The sequence below is a fragment of the Fukomys damarensis genome, unplaced genomic scaffold, assembly GCF_012274545.1.
Source record: "Fukomys damarensis isolate Sample0158 unplaced genomic scaffold, DMR_v1.0_HiC HiC_scaffold_16, whole genome shotgun sequence".
Classification (NCBI taxonomy): Eukaryota; Metazoa; Chordata; class Mammalia; order Rodentia; family Bathyergidae; genus Fukomys; species Fukomys damarensis.
In genome coordinates, this window is record NW_022900928.1 from 11,709,868 (window position 1) to 11,729,618 (window position 19,751).

The window sequence follows — 19,751 nt, forward strand, 5'->3', positions numbered from 1 at the left end:
GCCTCAAAAGCATGAGGTCCCGAGTTTGATCCCCGGTACCCCCCCCAAAAAAAAACAGCCAATCTGGCCACACAAGCCTGTGATCCCAGCACTCAGGAGGTTGAGCCAGGAGAATTGCCATGAGTTCAAGGAGAGCCTAGGCTACATAGTTCAAGGATAGCCCGAACTACATAGCGAGACCCTGTCTCAAAAAACAAAAAAAAACTGCCAATCAGGTGAAGTAAAGCAGGTGGGTACATCCCTTCATGGAAATACCGTGGAGCTGTGATAAGAATAAGGAAACTCCATGACTTGCTACGCAAAGATCTTCAAGATAATATACTGAGTGGGGGCGTTAAGAACAGTGTGTGGAATAGGATTCCTGAGGTCAAAAGGAGGGAGAAGACAAGAACATGTATCCGTATTTGCATGAAGGAGCTCCAGAGGGGACTTCATGTGGCTACCTGTGGGTGGAGACTGGGAGATGGAGGACTCGGGAATGGGAAGGAGATTTCATAGCATTATTAAAATGTGATTGAATTACCAGTTCCGACCAAAGTATAAGAAATAAGAACCAAACCTCTGCCTTTTCCATGTTGTAAATGAAAACAGAGCTGTGGAAATGCACTGTCATCTGCTTCGTATTCCTCAACGCCAGGGGTCCCCAAGGTCCAGGAAGAGGACCCACCTCTTCCTTCCAAGGTCTACGCCAGAGTGGCTGGGCCAGGAAATCGCTTCTTAGGTCTCATTTCGTTCCTTCCTGGTGAAATATCCACCCCTTTCCCCAGTTCCACTAACTAGGGCCCTTCACTGAGCCTGAATTAGTTGGCTGGTAAATCGAAGCTCTGTAACCTCCCCTCCCAAGAACATGGAAATGCTTGGAGTTACTCGGTGAAAGAATGTTGGCTCTTGTAACCCATCCGAGAAAGGGAAATGGGAAGTAGAGACCAGAGAGTAAAGGGCTTGCCTGACTGCCGTCCTCTCTCTCCTGCACCTCTATCTCTCCTTGTGTACACATGCAAGCGAGAGAGAGAGAGAGAAAGAAAGAGCACAAACACCTCTGGATATCCCTCCTCCTCCTCTGCTGGTCCTCACAGGTGAGTTCCCAAGCCTGCCGTCACCATGACGACCATTCACTGAAGGAACACGTGTCCACGGAGTTCTCCAGCTCCACCACCCACGTTCAGACCTTCTCCCAGACAACCGAGATCGCGGGAGGCAAGTGAAATCTAGGGGCGGAGGGAGTGTCACCCTCCACACCCACCTTTGCACGGCCTCTGTCTTTGCCATTAGTGTGGGCCCTCTGGAGCCCACGGCAACCCTTCCCGATCTGTGCATCCAGTCTGAAGCTCTGGAGGTTCGCTCACAGATCCGAGTTCCAGGAAAATGGATTAGAAATAAATCAATTACATGGATATGCATGATGGACTGATAAAGTCTTAATTGTTTCAGATCAGACCCAGAGGCAAAGGGACTATATCTCCAGAGATAGAATTGCAGGCCCGGGAGAAGGTAGGAACCTTATCTACACAGGAGTGATCCTGACCCTGTTGCACTTAAGAAATGGGAGACTTGGCTACCAGTGGAAGCAGGATGAACACACAAATAAGTGACCTAAGCTCCCAGGCTCTTAGCCCTTGGGGGCAGACTTAGGGGAGGACAGATCCAAGGGAAAGCTGAAAAGGGATCTCAAGAACAAAGCAGACTGTTTGAGTCAGGTCTGTAGTGGAAAGTTATTCAAAGATGGCCAGGGGCCAGGATATTGAATATCCATCCTCAAAGTCATTGCCTCTGCCTCAAAGTCCCAGAAGGACGCGGTCACTCAAAGTCTGCTATACACAAGGTCAAGGCCAGAAAAACACGCGCTACCAACCACACCTGGCCAGTGAGGCAGAGCAACTGGAACCGCCAGGATTCAAGGTCTGGGGTGTAGACCAGAACCTGAAAACACACATGATTCATAGTGGTGATTCCCAGCCTGAACACACATTAGAGTCATCTTAGTGTAGGGGGAAGGGCGGGAGCCGAAAAATGGGAGCACCTGAGTCCAACGCCAGCCCAGTCAATAGGGTATTTTTAGAAAGCTCTCCAGGGATTCTGAGTGCAGCCACAGCTGAAATGCACTGACCAGCCGAGTCCAGGCAGGGAACACAGGTGTGGAGAAAAGATTGGGGTAAACTGGAGAGGCCACCCTGTGGAAGCGGAAGCTTAGTTCCCCTCTCACCAACTGCTGCTCTATGGGAACACGACAAGCCTAGGGTTCAGAATCCCACAACTTGAATTTTCACGTGTAAAGTCTGGATTTTCAGCTGTAAGCCTGGTTTTTTTGTTGTTGTTGTTTACACATTGGAGGTCAAGTAAAAGACATGGGCAGACCAGCCTTCGCACTGCCTGTTGAAGTGCCACAAAGCCACTATGTAAAAGCCGTATATGAGGCCTGCTTGGCACTATTTTTTTTTTTTTTTTTTTTTTTTTTTTTTACCTATTTTTTTTTTTTTTTTTTTTTTGTCTCTATGCCTCAGATTAGCGGGGATAATAAAAGCACCTACTTCCCTGGGATGCTGTGAGGGTTACATAAAACCATCTCTGACGTGTGCCTCGCTCCAGGTATGACAGGGAAAGAACTCCAGAAATCGGAGCTGTCACCAGCAAAGAAGTCTTCCGTACTTTAGGCTCCATAGCCAGTTCTTGCTTTCCAAATAGAAAATTATATTACCACAGTGAAATGCTCCTCGGGCTTGAGGTGGAGCTGGAGAAAAAGCTCAGGGGCAGGGAATATCCCTAGCCCTGTGTTTGAGTCCCAGCACAAGGGAAAAAGGGGCGGGGGGGGTATGGTCTTTCAGATAAAGAGATTCTCATATGAAACCCTGCTGAAAGGTGTCTTTTCCTCACTGAAGAATCACCAAACCTGGCCAGGGAATCACTTGGAAGGCTGAGACAGAAGGATGGATTGCAAATGCAAGGCCAATCTGGGCAACTTAATGAGACCCTGCCTCAAAAAAATTTTTAAAAGCTGGGAATATAGCTCAGAGGTAGGAAAGCTGTAGTAAACTCTGGATTCAATCCCCAGCTGTGCAAAAAAAAAAAAAAATTTTTTTTTTAATAAATCACTACTCCCCAGGCAACAAACGCTAAACCCCAGAGTGGTGGCAAGGAGAGAATCTAGGAGTTCAGCTAAACTACAGCCCTCCCAGGACGAAGTAGGCATGGACTTTCTTTATGTTACCAGGGAACCAGGATTTTCCGAAGAAAACCCCAGGACACAAAGACAATCCAAAATAGGAAGTCTCCTTTTTAATTTAAAAAGAAAAAAAAAGAAAAAAACCACAGACACCATTGACCATTGAGGGGAGAAAGGAGTTGGCGTCCCCTAGTGGCTGAAGTCTGACACAACACCATGAGCCGTCTACACTATGGCGGGTCCCGCCCCTCTGGCCTTCAAAGCACTTGGTTTCCTTGCTCCACCTTCCTGTCAATCAAAGATGAGTCCGACCACGTCCCTCCCGAGCCGGCTCTGACTTCTCACCTGCCCCACCGAGGAAATCGGGTGGAGGAGATCTTCGAGCTCCACGGAGTTCTTCAGCCTGGTGACCCCGAGGGCGAGAGTGGCCCTGAGTCCGTGGAGAAACCTCACTCGATCGCCTGGCCGGAGGCTGTGTCGCCGCCCCCCGTGTCTCCCCGGCCCCTAACCTCCAGCCCAACATCCCCCAATACACAGACCCCGGCAAAGCCAAGCTGAGGGTCCCTCCCCTCCCGGGCTGGACCCAGATTCCTGAGAGAAGGCGGAGCCCAGGCTGGAGGCTTGGGCGGAAACGCGCCCTGTGCCCCCGCAGGGCAGAAAGCCGTGTTGAGTCCGGGCGCAGGGGAACCCCAAACCCGGCGGCACTGGAGGAGGGAGAGCGGCATCCCCAGCAAGGAGTCGGCGAAGATATTCTAGCACGGCGTCAACAAGGAGCACAGGGGCCGGGGATTTAGCTCAGCCTGCTTCACAAGGGCCCGAGTTTGATCCCCCACCCCGAACAAAGACAAAAAAGGCACCTGCTGAGGGTGCGGCCCCACCCCGAGGTCCCCGACCCAGAGTCCGGAAGGAAAAGGGCCGCTGTTCTGCGGATGCTCTGGGGTCCACAATTATCCCCTGGGCAAAGCAGAGCTAGGCAGGTTCCAGGACCACGGAAAGAAGGCAGAGGGGCAGCCTAGGAGCTGAGAGACCAAAGTGGTGACAGACAGGGCTGGGAAGGGGAATCCGGGCCATACTGCGTGCAGCAAGGTTGATAGGAGGGACAGGTCCTGCAGTTGGGAGAGGTCTAGGCACTTCCTGAAAACTGGTGCCCGCCTATCACCTCAAAATTCAAGCCAGTTGAGGAGAGGGAAGATAGGTCACTGGGACACCAGGGCTATAATTACTCCTGTCCCTGTAATCAGGCACGTCCTGTCCTGACCTCCCTTGGTGAAAGAGGAAAGTCTCTGTCCCTCAAGGTCCCAGAAGGACGGAGTCCCTCTAAGAGAAGTGGGCTCCCTCCTCTCTCCGAGGACCACCACTGGTCCCTCAGCCCTGCACGGCTCCCACAGCTGCCCTTAAATGCGCTCCTTCATCCAGCAAGTGCTTTCTGAGGGCCTCAGCTTCCAAGAGCCAGATGGTGAGCTGGAAGCCCAGCGCAGACAGGCACTGAGTCACACTTATTCACCAGTTTCCTGTGAGCTCAGCCCAGGGCCTGGTATCAAAGAGTAAAATGAACACCTTAAGTGAAGAAATACTCATCCGGGTACCAGATACTGTAAATAAAAGTCACAACTCGGGAAGTCCCTTTCTTCTAGGAGCTCAGTCCAGGGAGAGTCTGGCAGTAAAGCAATGTTTCTACATCATGGAATCAGACCAGGAACACACATCAGCTACTACTTGGTACCTTCAAATCACAGAAGTCACCACATCCTCCATACATACAACCAGCCGTCGGTCACCTCCCTCCCCACAAAATCCCTCTTTCTCCACCTTCTGGAAAGTCTCTGTGGTTCCTTCCCCACTCCTACTAATGGCCTGACTGATCTTTGGCCCCGCTGGAACCACTGACCTCAGGTGACCCTGACACCGACAAGTGCACGGTGAGCCAGGAGCACACAGACGCCATCTATACTGCATCCTTGATGGTGATAGAGGGAAAACCGGCAACTTCTCTTGGCCTTTTCTCTTAGGAACCGACTCCCTGTCTGGCCTTGACTCCTTCCCTGTCTGCAGGTCACACACACACACACACACACAAACTGGAAGGGCCTGGGATTTAGCTCAGTGCTTCTGCCACCTGCCTCTCAAGCACAAGGTCCTGAGTTTGACCCCAGTACAAAAGAAAAAAAAAAAAAAAATAGATTTCAAGAAAATGTTGAAGAAGAGTGAGACTGGGGGCTCCTTCCCCCAAGGTGCTGCTTCCCCTGCTGTAGCTTCTCAAAGGTCTCAGGAATCCATGGAGTGGGAAGATGGTGGGTAGCTCCCTCTGTCTTCAGAGAGAGACACTGAGCACAAGCTCGGTCCCCCCTCCCCCTCAAAAAAATCCCCCTCCTCCTCCTCCTCTGCCCCCCCCTCCTCCCAGGGCTCTTCCTTACGCTCCCAAGAAGGAGCAGAAGGTGACACACTAGAAAGAGATGCTGGAGATTTCATCCAAGGTACCCAAGAAGGACTTGCAAAGGTCTGCGTGGAGTCCGGTTTCACTGACTTCCAGGGCCTGCTCATGAAGCTCAAAGGAATGGAGAAAAAAGTGGAAGTGAACGTCCGTTCCCAGCAGGCGGTTAGGAGCCTGCAGGCCAGGGGCTGGGCTCCACCCGAAGTCCCGCGCCTGGGGCTCCCCGCCCTGCATGCTCACGCTCAGAGACATGCTGTAGGGCCCTTCACCGTGAGAGCAGCCCCCTACCTCTGCTCTTTACCTCTCCCTAATGTACTTGCACGGACTTTGGAGTCACACAGACCTGGGTTTAAATCCCAGTTCTGCTGCCCGTTAGCAGCTTGACTTTGGGTGTCTCTGAGTTTCAGTCTCTCCGCTGCAAACGGAACCTGTGCTTTCCTCTTTCCTTCGTGTTTGTGTCGTTCTAGGCATTCATTGCTTCACTCAGCACCGACCCACAATTGCAGCATCAGTGCACTGGGCTCCAGTCCGTGGCGACTCTTCCTGGAATAGTGGTTCCTTTCTCATCTCCCATCATATGCTTCTGCTCCTACACCTTACAGTCAGTCAGTGGGGTGGGGGTGAAGGCTTGGTCCCTTCCCCTCAGTCCCTTAGGGGCCCCTCCAGGATTCTGGACACAGTCTGCGCAGGCTCCACATCCTCTGACATTTACCATTGCGTTAAAATAATCTCTCGGACCATCCAGATTCTGAAGCCCCCGGAAGACACAGAGACCAAAGTTGACACAATCGTAGCCTTTGACTGCATCGCGGAGGTGAAGGACCCCAATGCCGAGACCATATGGATCACAGTGGGGCAAACACCTAGATGGGGTCCACCCTGACTACAGCATTCGTTGCATGCCCTCCCCTCTCAGACAGCCTCACTGTCCATGAGCCATGGCCTCTTTTCCAGTCTATCAAGAGGATGACTTCCAGTATGGATCAAAGAAGCTGGGACCCAATGATAAATGCAACTGTATTGTTTGCTTTAAATGTACCAGTAAACTTAATGGGGCAGTGGGAAGCTGGGAGCTGGACTTTATTTCTAGCTTTTATACCAGATTTTTTAAAATCTGGGACAGTGACTTTCCTTTTTCTATGCCTCAGTGTACCCATATTAGAAAGCCCTGAATGTCACAGACCATCTGGGCCTATCGTTAAGGAAGCATCTGATGAACTCGTGTACATTAAGAGTCAGGTAAAGCTGGGCATGGGGTGCACTTCCGTAATCCCAGCACTCGGGAGGCTGAGGCAGGAGGATCGAGGTGAGGTCGAGACCAGCCTGGGCTACATAGTGAGTTCCAGGTCAGTCTCAACTACACAGTAAGACCGTGTCTCAAAAAAACCAAAAAAGTCAGAATCTGTAGGGAGACAGGGGTCCTGGATCCTGACAAGCCAAAAGATGAGGCTAGAAGGATCATAGAGGCCTCTGGATGTGTTTAGAAAGGGATGTGCATCCTCCAGCTCAGGCTGGCTCTGAGGGGCTCTGGGAGTGTCCTCCTACTCCCCTTCATCCACTCTCCTACCTGTTCCATGAGGCAGGATACCAAGCCTTTGAGGATCCAGTACTCCCAGGGCAAGTACAACATGAAGCAGATGGGCACCAAGTGCCCGCTGATAAGTGCCAACATGCGCACGAGTGACCCTGGTGTCGACAGCCTGTCTGTGGGCGAGAAGCGGACGTGTGCACAGCCCACAGTGCTGGGTAAGAGTGAGGGCCTCAGGGGCCACAGCGGGAATGTCAGGGCCTCGGGGAGAGGAATGGCCAGGGAGGGGTTGTGGAGTGCTGAAGAGAGGATTGCAGGGCTATGCACCAAAGGACTGCATGGGGGTGGGAGTTCGTAGAGGAAAGAAACATGAGCTGAAAGTGAGGAATAAGTGCTGTGGGGTGGTGCAGAGCAGTGCTTAAAAGACAGACAGACTCTTTTGCTAGACTACTGGGGTTCAAATCCCAGCTTCTGCCCCTTATGACCTGTGTGATTTAAGGAAAGTAATTCAGCTTCTTTACCTCAGTTTCCCCATCTGTAAAATGGGGAGATGAAGGGAAGGATGCTTCCCCCACCTGAGAGCTACGGGGAGCCAGTGGCACCCGAGTCTCCCTGCCCCTCTTCCTTCCCCACCTCACTGCAGACGAACCGCAGGAGTTCATGGGAGACATGAAGGCAGTGAAGGTGTCAAGGCTCCCGGCGGCTGTGTTCGACGTCCAGCTCTCCAAGATAGAGCCCAGTTTTGTGTGGAAGTTCAGTGGGAAGGAGCTGACGAGGCATGGCAAGCCTGAAATCTCAGTGTCCGAGGACGGTCTGACTCACATGCCTAAGAGTAAGGGTGCCAGGCTCAGCCAGGCGGTGAGTTCTCTGTTCTTGCAGGGGACCTGGTAGCGAAGGCTGAGCTCCTTATTAATTATAAGGGGTTAGGCAAGAACCTGGGGCGTGGGCTTCAGGCCTCCGCTGCTCTGTGCGCTCAGTTTTCTGTCATCCATCCGTCATTCCATCTTTCATGTTTTACACACGAAGAATCTGAAGCTCAGAGAGGTGAGTGAGTTGTGCAGGGTCAGCTAGCGTGTAAGGGGTAGAGCTGGGACTCTCCCTGCTGTGTGCTTTCACGGGTCACATATGGCCCAGAGACATATTCATAGCTCAAGTTAGCATGCGCTGCAGTCCCAGCACTCTGGAAGGCTGAGGCAGAAAGATTGCAAGTTCGAGCCCAGCCTGGGAACTCAATGACTTAGTGAGACCCTGTCTCAAAATAAAAAATGACAAGGCTGGGGATGTAGCTCAGTGCAAAGCTCCTGGGTTTCAACCCCAGTACCAAAAAAAAAAAAAAAAAAAAAATGAAAATTTTAGAAACATATATATCCACTGCTGAGAGCATCAGAGCTTCCCAGCACTTAAGCACACTTTCTTGTTGAGGTCAGTCTTATTTATTACTAAATATGATTTTTAAATGCTGTACGTGGTTGGACACAGACGTACAGAAGAAAGGATATAGTGTCAGGAGAAGGCCAGTTTGTCAGTCTCCAGGCATTCCCATCAAGTTTGTGAGCGCCCTCAAGCGCGCGGGTGTGAGAGGAGCCGCGCATGCCTGGGGTGCGAGCTGACATCCAAGCGCGTGACTGCGCCGGGAGGAAGGTGGGCGGCTGCTGACACGGGCTCCGAGTACAGCATGGGCCATGAGGACGAGCGTGCAGAGATGGCCGAGGAGGACGCCCATCTCGGGGGTGGCAGCGAGTGCACCATGGGGACCCCACTGAATACGTCAGTACTGCCACCCTCGCTGTGGAAGGCACACACCCGGTCTGTCGGTCCACACCAAGCAACTCATTTGACACTGAGCTGCCCTCCTCCACACTCCAGCAGACCACGGCCAACATCTGACCCCCGCATCCCCCAATGCTGACCACCTTTGATCCGCTGTACCCTGAACATCCATAACCATCCGCTGTCTCCCAGGCTCTATCCCAGAGTCTGTGACTGATCATTTACTTCCAGACTCTACCCATCCCTAACCACAGCGATCGTCTCAAATTTCTCTATCCTGACCATCTCCTACTTCCTGACCACAGCCATTTCCCGCTGACCCCGGTCCCTCTCTGCACCAGTGACTGGGCATCCCACAGGCCAGCATAAGCAGAACTAAGCATCCCGACTGCACTGATGATCTGCATCTCTCCTAGTCTTCCTGGTTACTCAATGTCAAGCCGCCGAGTTTACCCAACACCCCCTTCCGCCTACTTGCTCCATTCAGGGACCATCTGGAAATGGCCTGACCGTCACCAAACTACCTGCTCATCATGAATGATCTTGATCGACACAGCGGCCCCGACTGCTCCTACAGCCATGCCACCAGCCCTTTTCTCATGAGTCCGCCCACCCCCTGCCTCCTGCCCTGGTCCCAGCCCGGGTTTGTCCTCAACGAGTCTGGCCACAGTGAAGAGTGGGCTTTCCGACATGCACGGCCACCGAACCGCAGCCGAGCTGTGAGCAGTGCTGGACAAGGAGAAGGAGGAGGGCGTGTGGCTGGATGCCAGTGAGGTCCACGACAGGGGCCAGGGAAGGGGACAGAGGAGGTGACCTGCCCTAACCCTCAGCCTTGCCCCTCAGAGCACGGATTCGCCTGGCCTGCAGATGGTGAAGCAGGGTGAGGTGCACAAGCTCATCCTCCTCAGAAGAGCCCAGAATAGGAGGGTAAGTTCCGTTCCGGGCCAAGGGCGCGCGTACACGGGACTCCAGGCAGACAAGGTTCAGGGGGCGTGGCCTGGCCACACGCCCCCACTTCCTCCGGCTCCTCCCCACGCCGGGTGGTTGACTGTCCCTGCTGCCTGCCCACTAGGACAGGTCCTCCTACCATCAACCCATCCATCCTGGAGGCCCTGGAAGCGTACCCTGTGACTGTGAAGGTGGGCCTCACGGTCGGCGCGCATTAAGGTGCCCTCCCGGGCAAGGCCGCTGCCCAAAGCGACGTGGTCCAAGGACAGCATGGAGAGGATGGAGGAGGAACGCGTGTCCATGGAACAAGGATGACCAGGCACTGCTTACCATCTCAAACTGCGCGCAAAGACAGCCGGGCCCTGCTCAAGCTCAAGCATGACCCCGCACAGCCTCAGCCACTCTGCCTCTCAGTGTGCTAGATGATGGAGGGGCACCTCTGCCCGGTGCCCAGGGCGGTGACGGGCCGGCAAGGAGACCCAGGACACAGTTGCACTTTGGGCTGGGAATGGGATTGGAGTGCTGGCTTTCCACTTCCCAAGTAGCCTTGGCCAAGTGAACTTCTAAGCCTCAGTTTCCCAACAGGAACAGGGTGGTTTTTTCCCCCCAGTATCTATTTCTAGTGATTTTCATGTGCAGAGGCAAGAGTATGGCACCTTACAGACCTTCCAAAGTGTTGCCGAAGTACTGTCACCGGCTGGATGATGAGGACGTGGCTGCAGCTAAGGAGGAAGTGAGGTAAAGCAGGTGGGACTTCAGGATGGAAATGAGGTTGATTGGCCAGCGTCGTGATGTGGGAAGGGAGATGGAGAGAGGTGGGGATAAAGTAAGATGGGGGAGCTGGAATGAGGGCCGGAGTGGGGTTAGGATTGGTCTGAACATGAGGGCGAAGAATGAGATAAGAGCTGGCCTTCATGCGCTTACAGTTGACACCCAACCCACACCGACCCCATCAGCACCTCCTCTGCCTGCATTTCCAGCAAGTTGAGGGGTGGAAAGGTTTGCGTTTCAATTCAGTTCAGCAGAGGAAATGTGTTCTGTATTCTCAACATTGGGAACACAGAGGTGATGTATCTTCAGTAGTTCCTCAACCCCAACGGCCAAAAAATGGTAGACAGATAAGTAATTATAACATACGGTAGATGTGACACCAGAAAGCACTGGTGCTCTAGAAGCTCGGAAGAGGAAGAGAACAGGGACCAGTTAAAGCTGGGGTCCCCAAGAGCTGCAGTCCACCCATTCGTAAGCAGGAAGAAGGTTAGACAAGCAAGGATCAAAGCTTTAGAGCAAGTCTTAGAGGGGATGGACAAGTAAGAAGCAGCAAAGGACCCAAAAAGCTTAGAATCCAGCTGTACCCCAGCCTGGCCAGTCCTCCAGCCAGTGGAAAGAAGCCCTTCTGAGCCTTTGTTCAGTGCTGCATTTGTGAAGCTGATCTCTGTCCCCTGACTGTCCCAAGCCCCTGCAGGAGTGAGTAGAGTTCCTGGAACCCTTTGGGGAATTGTGTGCACATAAAGTGGGAGGCTCCAGCCAGGTGTGGGAATGCACACCTGTAATCCCAGCACTCAGGAGGCCGAGGTAGGAGGATCGCTGTGAGTTCGAGACCAGCCTGGGCTACATAGTGAGTTCCAGGGCAGTCTCAGCTACATAGTGAGACCCTGTCTCAAAAACAAACAAACAAAAGTGGAAGGCTCCAAAGGACAACGGTGGGTGGCCTCTGACCCATTGCACAGTGGAACGGAGGGTAGCTGGCAAGAAGTCCTGGGTTAAGATAGGCGAGGCAAAAAATGTGAGAGAATGAAAAGATGAAAATAAAATGTTTGTAGATGAGGAGGGGAGGAGGGGGTGAAGGGAGGGCAGAGGTAAGGGGAAAAAATGAGAATCAAGACTTGCCATGTAGAGGTACATGATCCCAACAATGAATGTAACTGTACTGTATCCCTAAAATGTACTAATAAACTCAATAAAATTAAAAAAAAAAAAAAAAGATAGGCGAGGCAAAGTCACCAATGAAGTGGAAGAGGGAAAGGCCTACCAGTTCCATATCCTGGCAGTCAATTCAGAAGGTGTGAGCTGGAGATCCACGAAGTGTGTGCAGGAAACCCCACAGATCAGTGAGATTGCCCAGGGGAGTCACCAGGGGTGCGCATCTTGGGCTCAGGATGGTGAGGAGCACAGGTCTTCAGGGAATTCTACGGCTCATCTAAACATCCCACAGGACAAAGGGATTGCAGAAGAAAAACAGAACATCAGACCCATGTACAACACATCCCCGTGGGCGGGCAGAGTCCCAGGGAACTAACTCCACTTCTTTCTCCAGTCTGGAAGTCATCCTGGAATCCCAAGGAGTAGACGTTACAGTAGGCTTAATCTTGAAACTACCCTCATTTGGTTTCCAAAGAAGACCCTTGACAATACTGATGTTTTAATTAGCGTTGCTAAGTCATTACTCGCTACACCCTTCCGGACTGATTTCCACGTCTCAGTGTCTAGAAAGCAGAATGGGAACAGTGGCCTTGGCGGAACCCACTGGTGGAAAGTTTCATCAGTGACCCACACTTTTGGCTGCATGTTAGAATCATCTTTTACCTCTACCCCCGGCCAATTAAATGGAATAGCTGGGAGTTGGACTTCATGGGGAGTTGGTAGTGGTGAGATTCCCCTATTACCTACTTGCTGTTGATGTACAGTCAGAGTTCAGAATTCTTGATTTAGTGAGTTGTGGATGGAAAACTTGTCTACATGGTCCCCCTCCTAGCCTTTGCCCTGAGGGGACTCAGAACCCCTTGGTCTTGCCTCCCAGCCCCAAGAGACTGATGTGACCAAAGAATCTGTGACCATCACATGGAATGCCCCAGCCCAGGATAGGGGAGCCCCCAGTGCTCAGCTGCATAGTGAAACAAAGAAAAAAAGGCAGTAAGCTGTAGGTGCCAGTCCACAAGGACCCCATCCAGGGTGAGTCCCAAGGGACAGAGGTCCCAGAGGAACAAAAGCAGATCTTGCTGAGTGGGCCCACTGCTTCTCTGAAATACTCTCCCTCAAATCATTTGGGTTGTTGCTGTTTGCTTTGTGTACTGGGAACTAACCCTAGGGCCTTTGCACTTAGTTACAGCCCTGGCCCTTTTTGAATTTTATTTATTGAGTTGCCCTCACCAGGCTCAAGCTTGTGGTCTCCCCTGCCTCAGGCTCCCACAGTGCTAGTGCTACAGGCATGTACCATCATGCCCAGCTCCTTTGGGGCATTGTAACAGCATCCCATGATGTCCTCTTCCGTGGTCTGTCACCTTGCAGATGCCCCACCCTCTCGACCCCTTGATTTCCCACCTCAGGCACCAAGTATACCATGGATGGTCTCCTGGAGGACACGGAATATGAATTCCGAGGCATAAAGCAGCCCTGGGCAACCCAATATGCCACGCAGTTCAGTGGTGGCCAAGGGTCCTGTCAGTGAGTATGGGGCGGCCACATCCAAGCACGCGGTGCTATTGGCCCATTCAAAGTGGTGGGAGAGCTGCTTCCCTAGGAAAGTCTGATGGGAGGGGTCAGTCTGCTCACTGGGATCCGCCAGTCCTGCAAAGGGACATGGCTCACACCCAAGAGAAAGCCAGAAAATACAGACTGCATGCCAGGGACGTGCACAGTGTGGGAAGTTTTTACCCCAGCTCTGAGTACTTCCAGTCAGGTGAGGGAGCAGAGGCTGAACATTGATGGAGGTGCTGGGCAGGTGACTGGGAAGGTCCTGAGTTTAGAAGATGAGGCTTAGTTACTGCCTATCAAAGGCTATGTGGAGATGGCTGGGGTAAAACCTGGAGTTTTTTTTGTTTTGTTTTGGGTTTTTGTGTTTTTGGGGGAGGAGTCCTCAACAGTCTTTTTATTAATAAATTTTATTTTATTCTATTTTATCCACCCACCTCATCCCCCCCAAGCCTGGGATTTTGAATGTAGAGGGTTTGAATGTTTAGGGTATATTAAATTCACAGGCTACTGACTTTAGGGATGAAACTGTTGATTCAGTAAAAGAATTGAATTTTGAAGGCTGTCAACTTTGCAAGGTTGGGTATTGAGCATTTAGCTGCAGGAAACAGAAGCAGTGAAAGATTCAGGAGTGCAGTGTGGGGTTAGGTGGGATGAATTTGGGGGCCACCCAGATGTTTGGGGTACCCGAGAGCCCCCAGGTCCGGTGCAGGGCCTGCACATGTCTGATTCCACCAAGTCAAGCATCTCCCTGGGATGGTGCGAGCCTATAGAAGGAGACCCGCCCTCTGGCTACGTCCTTGAGATGCAGGCTGAAGACAGCAAGGAGTGGTCCAAGTGCACAGAGATCCCCATCTCAGGCACCTGCTACCCATTGGGGCTCAGTGAGAATCAACACTTCTTCCACATCTGGGCTGTGGACGAAGCTGGGGTCGACAAACCTGTGGAGCTAGATGAGTGGTCCATGGCCACCACCGGGTGAGGACACAGGGTGGGGCTCAGCCCAACACTCCACACCCAACCAAACCTTCCTCTTGGATGACGACGCTATGACCAAACCTAATTCATCTGAGCTGGGCAGGAGGATTGCAAGTTTGAGCCTAACCAGGGCAACTTACAAGACCCTGTATCAAAATTTTAAAAGGCCAAGCTGGGTGTGGTGGCGCACATCTGTAATTCCAGCACTCGGGAGGCTGAGGCAGGAGGATCACTGTGAGTTGAGACCAGCCCGGGCTACAAAGTGAGTTCCAGGGCAGTCTCAACTACATAGTGAGACCCTGTCTCAAAAAACCAAAACCAAAACACAACAAAAAATTTAAAAAGGCCACGCATGTAGTTCAGTGGGGAAGGCCCTGGGTTCAGTGCCCAGTGTCACTAATGATGATAATAGTAATAATAATAATGAGGAGGAGGAGGAGGAAGTCATCATCCAGAGCTTGGCACAGTGGCCTGTGTCCAAAGTTCCACCTACTCAGGGAACTGAGGCAGAAGGATTGCTTAAGCTGAGGAGTTTGAGGCCAGCCTAAGGAATATAATGAGGCTCAATCTCAAGGAAAAAGTAAGCCAGGACCAGAGGTATAGCTCAGTGGCGCAGCACTTGCCTAGCATGCACCAGGCTCTGGGTTCAATCCCCAAAACTAAAAAATAAATAAATAAATAAATAAAATCCCTATTTGGGCCTGGACAGAGTTAGGGGTAACTCTGCAGGGTCTCCAGCTGAAAAAAAATCATTTACTACAGGCCAAATACTGTCCAATGCGTGCCAAGGGAGGTGTTAGGGACTGAGAAACCAGGAAGGCATGGGAGAGGCTGATGAGAAAACACACAAATGCTCCATGGTGCTGCAAGGCAGCCAGACGTGTGTGGCCTTGGTGGGGCCGATGAGAGGCGATGCTGGGAGAGGCTTGGGAGGGGAAGCTGCTGAAAGCTGAGTCTTCTTGAGCGAGAAGTCCCTGTCCTTCCTTCCGTCTGTTCCGTCTCAGCTGTGCCCAAGTTTGACCTCAGTGCCCTACTGAAGAGTCACATGGTGACTCTGTGAGTTGTTCCTGACCCTGCCGCCCCCTCCATCCTCCACGTAACCAAGATGGCTGCTGTACCCATCAGTCTCTGCCTGTCCTCTGCCCCCGGCTAGATCCCTACACTGGAGCCTGGCAGGGGACTTCTTGGCAAGAGGTGGTCCTTCAGACACCACCTGGGTGGCCGATGGTGCCAACTCCTGTCACCACCCAGGGTTCACCACTACCCACTGTGACCGGGAAACCAACACCAAGGGCAGAACTTACACCCAATCATCAACAGCACCAAGCGCTGTGACTCAGGGGCGTATGGAATCGTGCTCCAGACGGAACCTGGGGACCACGCCCATGTGCGCATGGACAGAGCTGCGCCCGCACCCTCCCGAGATAAAGCTTCCCAGCGTGGGAAGGACCTTGGGTTAGGCAAGCTTTGTCAGCTTCCGCCGAGCGGAGTGGGCATTTCCTTTCTTTTTCTCAAAGGCCTGCAACCCTAGAGACTTTGAACGTTAGCCACACTGAGCAAGACTTTCGGCCTCCATTCGTGAGCTCCGGGCATACACAGTGTGGTCAGGGAAGGGTGGAGAACGGGAATAGGTCACGGAGGGATACAGAGCCATTAAAAATCGGAGTGACCTCAGAGAGGACCGGAAACTTCATTAAAAAATCTCTGAACTCCCACGGAAAGAAAAGAATGAATGTTTATTTAACAGTAACTGCATGCCCGGCACTTTACCCATTGTATGAAATGAGTAATTATCCTTAGTCTTTCTTTCACAATTGAGGAAATAGGTCTCAGAAAAGGTAAATAACTTGCCCAAGGTCACAGGGCTATAAATGGCAGAGTGACACTTCAGAACACGTTTTTTGTGACTCCAGGACATCTGCTACCTCAGGCTCAGAAGAGAAGTTGCCCCATGGTCCTCCAGCAGGGATATTTCAGCCCGGGGCCGCTGACAGACATTCCAACCATTCCAGATTTCCCCCCTGGCCCCTGCCATCCCACAGCTGTTTGAGGAGGCCACCGACACCGTGACTCTGACGTGGAACCATAGCTCTGTCCAGGAGGACAGTGACGCCCACCATGTCGTCATGAAGTGGGATGCCAGCAGCTCCCCACCCCCACGCCCCGGTTCTCGGCGGCTGAGCGGGTCTTCAGCAACAAGTACACAGTGAGGGGGCTGCTGGCAGGCAGGAAGTACCGCTTCAGAGGGGTAGCACGGAATGAAATTGGCGACAATGGCCTGCTAGACTCCAAGGAGACCTGGCTTGTCAACGAGGACCAGAGTGAGGAGGGGACTTGAGGTTGGGGAGCCCTGATGGGAGAGATGACATGAGGGTCACAAAAGGGTACCAGGAGCTAAGATGAAATCAGACAGCCACAGAGACGGAAGGGGGAAATGTAGATGTTGAGGAAGCTTAGCAGAGAAGTGTCTCAGGGGGACTCTGCAGGGTGAGACTGACGTGGAGGCGGGGAGGCCTGGGCATAGAGGTGACAGTAGAGGGACGGACACTGGTGGGGGTAGGGGGACCTCCTGGTCTGCTCTGAAGGGAGGGGTAATTGGAGTGAGGACTGGGAAGGGACTCTGTGGAGCCCAGGAAAAAATCTGGGAAAACTGCTGGGCATGGTGGCACACACCTGTAATCCTAGCACTCAGGAGGCTGAGGCAGGAGGACTGCCAAAGTTCAAGGCCAGCCTGGGGTACATAGTGAGACCCTGTCTCAAAATTTAAAAAATCTGGGAACCATGGAGGGAAGGGATTACGAGTGGAGAAGCATCAGTACACATGGGAAATGAGTGGCTGAATGACAGAGAGAAGACACAGAAGTTAAACTGACATAGGGTCTGGGTAACAGTTACAAATACCCAGTACCTGGCTCTGCCAAGTTGGGGCTGGAAAGGCCCCTCTAACCTGGGAAGATTAAAAACGTGCAAACCTCTGTTTGCACTGAGGAATCCTGGAGTAGACGGAGGTGGGCAGAGGGGTGGGGGACCCCAGGAGAAGAGCCTTTAGGAATCAGTACAGTGAAGGCCCCCATAAGTTGCTGGCATCTCAGAATCCGGCCCAGATCACTGTGTTTCCACACAGCTGGGTATCCAGGGCACCGTCCCAGCTTAAAAGCCATGGGGGGCAGGTGGGGTCCCTAGGGGCCCCTCCCCACCTGAAAGGGGTCTCGAGCCCCCTTTGGGTGCCCCTTACCCAATTATGCCACTCACGCACCGAGAGGTCTGGCAGGAGATCTTTATTGTAGGGAGGCGAGCAGGAGGCAGGAAGGCAGAGAGAGAGAGACAGCGAGAGAGAGAGACAGAGAGAGGAGGAAGAAGAAGCAGAAGGAGAGAGAACAAAGAAAGGAAGGTCCTTTTATCAGTTTGGGGTGGGCTATTGCTTATTTATGAGGAGTGAGCTACTTTTAACCTATCACAGGCCAGATGCTTTTATGGGCCCAGTCCTGCAGACACAGGTTTCAACTTTCCTGGACCACTGTGGCCTTGCGGGGGAGGGAAACCAGAGATAAGGGCATGAGGTCATTTTAGGAGCCAAGATGTACCAGGAGAATGCAGCCTGTGAGGCGGCGGGCGTCACAGCATACTTTAACATGATCAATTCCGTAACACCACCACCTGCCCTGTCCCTCCACACAGGTGGGGTCCTGAGCATGAAGCTGAAGTCCTCGCAGCAGGACTGGTGCCATGCGCCGTGTTTCCTGACCCCAATCAAGCCACACACAGTACTCTGGGGCCAGGTCTGCGCCATGACTTACGCCTTCCTTGGGGACCCACGGCTCACGGCGACCCTCTACAGGGTCCATCACAGCCAATTCCAAGTTCTGGTACAACTCCACCAGCCGCGTGTGCACCACCGTCACCCCCACCTGCGTCACCCCCACCTGCGCAACGAAGGACAGGGTGAGCTGGGCAAGGACCGTCCACCACAGCTGCTCCCTGAGGTCTACGGTGAGGGCGCCTTAGGACTGGGAGGGGCTTTCTGGGGCACAGGAACAAAACTGCAGTCTCCTAGGCCATTAATCAGCTCCCTGGGTTTCACTGGCACCATCCTTTATTTAATCTGGCTGCCAATAGGTGGTGCAGATACTTAAGGTAACCACTGTCCCTGCGCCCGAAGTCTTGTTATATTCCTGGCCCCTGCATATATGTGTCTGTGATCCCTTGATAAACCATGATTTTCTAACCCAGCCTGGGCTTTGCTCCACCTTTAGAAAAGACACTGCCAGGTGTGATGGTGCATGACTATAATTCCAGTGCTCCAGAGGCTGAGACAGGCGGATTGCTACAAGTTTGAGGCCAGCCTTGGCTACATAGCAAGACAGTCTCAAAAAATAAGAAGAAAAGAAACTGCCCATGAGGGATCAGTTAAAACAAGGCTCAGTTAAACAAGACACACCAATCACAAGTCTCTGGCAGGTTCTGAAAGGAATCTGGATGTTTATAAAATTTTGCAAGTGACCCTGACATGCAATCAAGATTGAAAACTACTGGTCTAGGATGAGGACAGATGGGAGGCACAAATGGGGAGGACTGGAAGGGAACCTCCCGTTCATCTATGTACAACTTGTTTCTGCTCACCTGTGTGCACACAGTAGGGAGACCGTTTACTCCTTCCCAGAGTCTACAGTTTTCACAGCCGCACAGCTAGCAGCATGAACCCAACAGATGCAAAGTGGACCTGCTTTGCTCCCTCCTACCCAACCCTCCTCCTCAACTCTACCCTGATCCTCACGGTAAAATCTCCCCACGCCCCCAGCTCTCCAGCCTCATCCCGTCACTCCCTCAGCTCTCCCAAGATGGTACTCCACTGTTGCGGTCTCCACGGTTACAGACCTTTGTTTACCAGTTATAGATGCCTTCCCTGGGGAAAGAACCATGTCCTTTTGCTGTCTCTCAAGTGCTCAGCTAAATGTCTGGCACTGAGATGACAAAGCTTGCAGAGTGGCTGCCAAACTGTGTAACAGAACTAGGCCAGGGAGCGCCCTGGAGGAGGTATCCGGCAGGCACTGCATGGCTGGAGAGTCCGGGTTGTCAGCTCATGGCGCAGGGCCTGACTCCACGGCTGAGCAGCCGTGTGACCCTGCTGACTACTTTCTGAGCCTGTTTCCTCACCTCCTGGGCTGTGAGGTTTGAACGAGAAGATGCAGGGAAGCGCCCAGCACAGTGTCCAGGAAATATCAGGTGCTGAACGGGTGGCAGCTCTTGGCCACACAAACTCAGCCAACCCAAGACTGAGGGTCCCAAGGTCCAGTCCCCAGGTCCTGTGTAATAACTCTAAGCCCAGCAGTGTGGCGTCTATCTGGACCCCGGCATCATTAACACTAATGAATATATGCTTGGGTCTTTCAGATGAAGATGACAAGACAGTCTTAGCATCCATCACAGAGAGCCTGCAGAAGAAATCAAAGCACCTTATGTGAGCT

At 52.5% G+C, this 19,751-nt stretch overlaps 1 protein-coding gene across 1 annotated transcript; it reads left to right on the top strand.

Moving 5' to 3' along the window:
- The first annotated feature begins 995 nt into the window (after positions 1-995).
- Igsf22 (immunoglobulin superfamily member 22) lies at positions 996-19,751 on the top strand. Its single transcript, XM_033763912.1, is given in 38 exon segments — positions 996-1,195; positions 3,515-3,660; positions 3,832-3,858; positions 3,861-3,936; positions 5,025-5,140; positions 5,332-5,365; positions 5,544-5,650; positions 5,653-5,739; positions 6,329-6,441; positions 7,175-7,337; positions 7,763-7,969; positions 7,972-8,163; positions 8,599-8,682; positions 8,685-9,023; positions 9,494-9,663; positions 9,733-9,787; positions 9,790-9,822; positions 9,825-9,881; positions 9,967-10,040; positions 10,042-10,148; positions 10,150-10,182; positions 10,477-10,575; positions 11,509-11,630; positions 11,823-11,966; positions 12,606-12,709; positions 12,711-12,789; positions 13,164-13,221; positions 13,223-13,281; positions 14,001-14,265; positions 14,267-14,286; positions 15,291-15,342; positions 15,440-15,594; positions 15,597-15,715; positions 16,329-16,436; positions 16,439-16,607; positions 17,965-18,124; positions 18,126-18,276; positions 19,608-19,751. Coding segments are annotated over 38 exon segments (4,425 nt in total). The 3' UTR covers positions 19,749-19,751.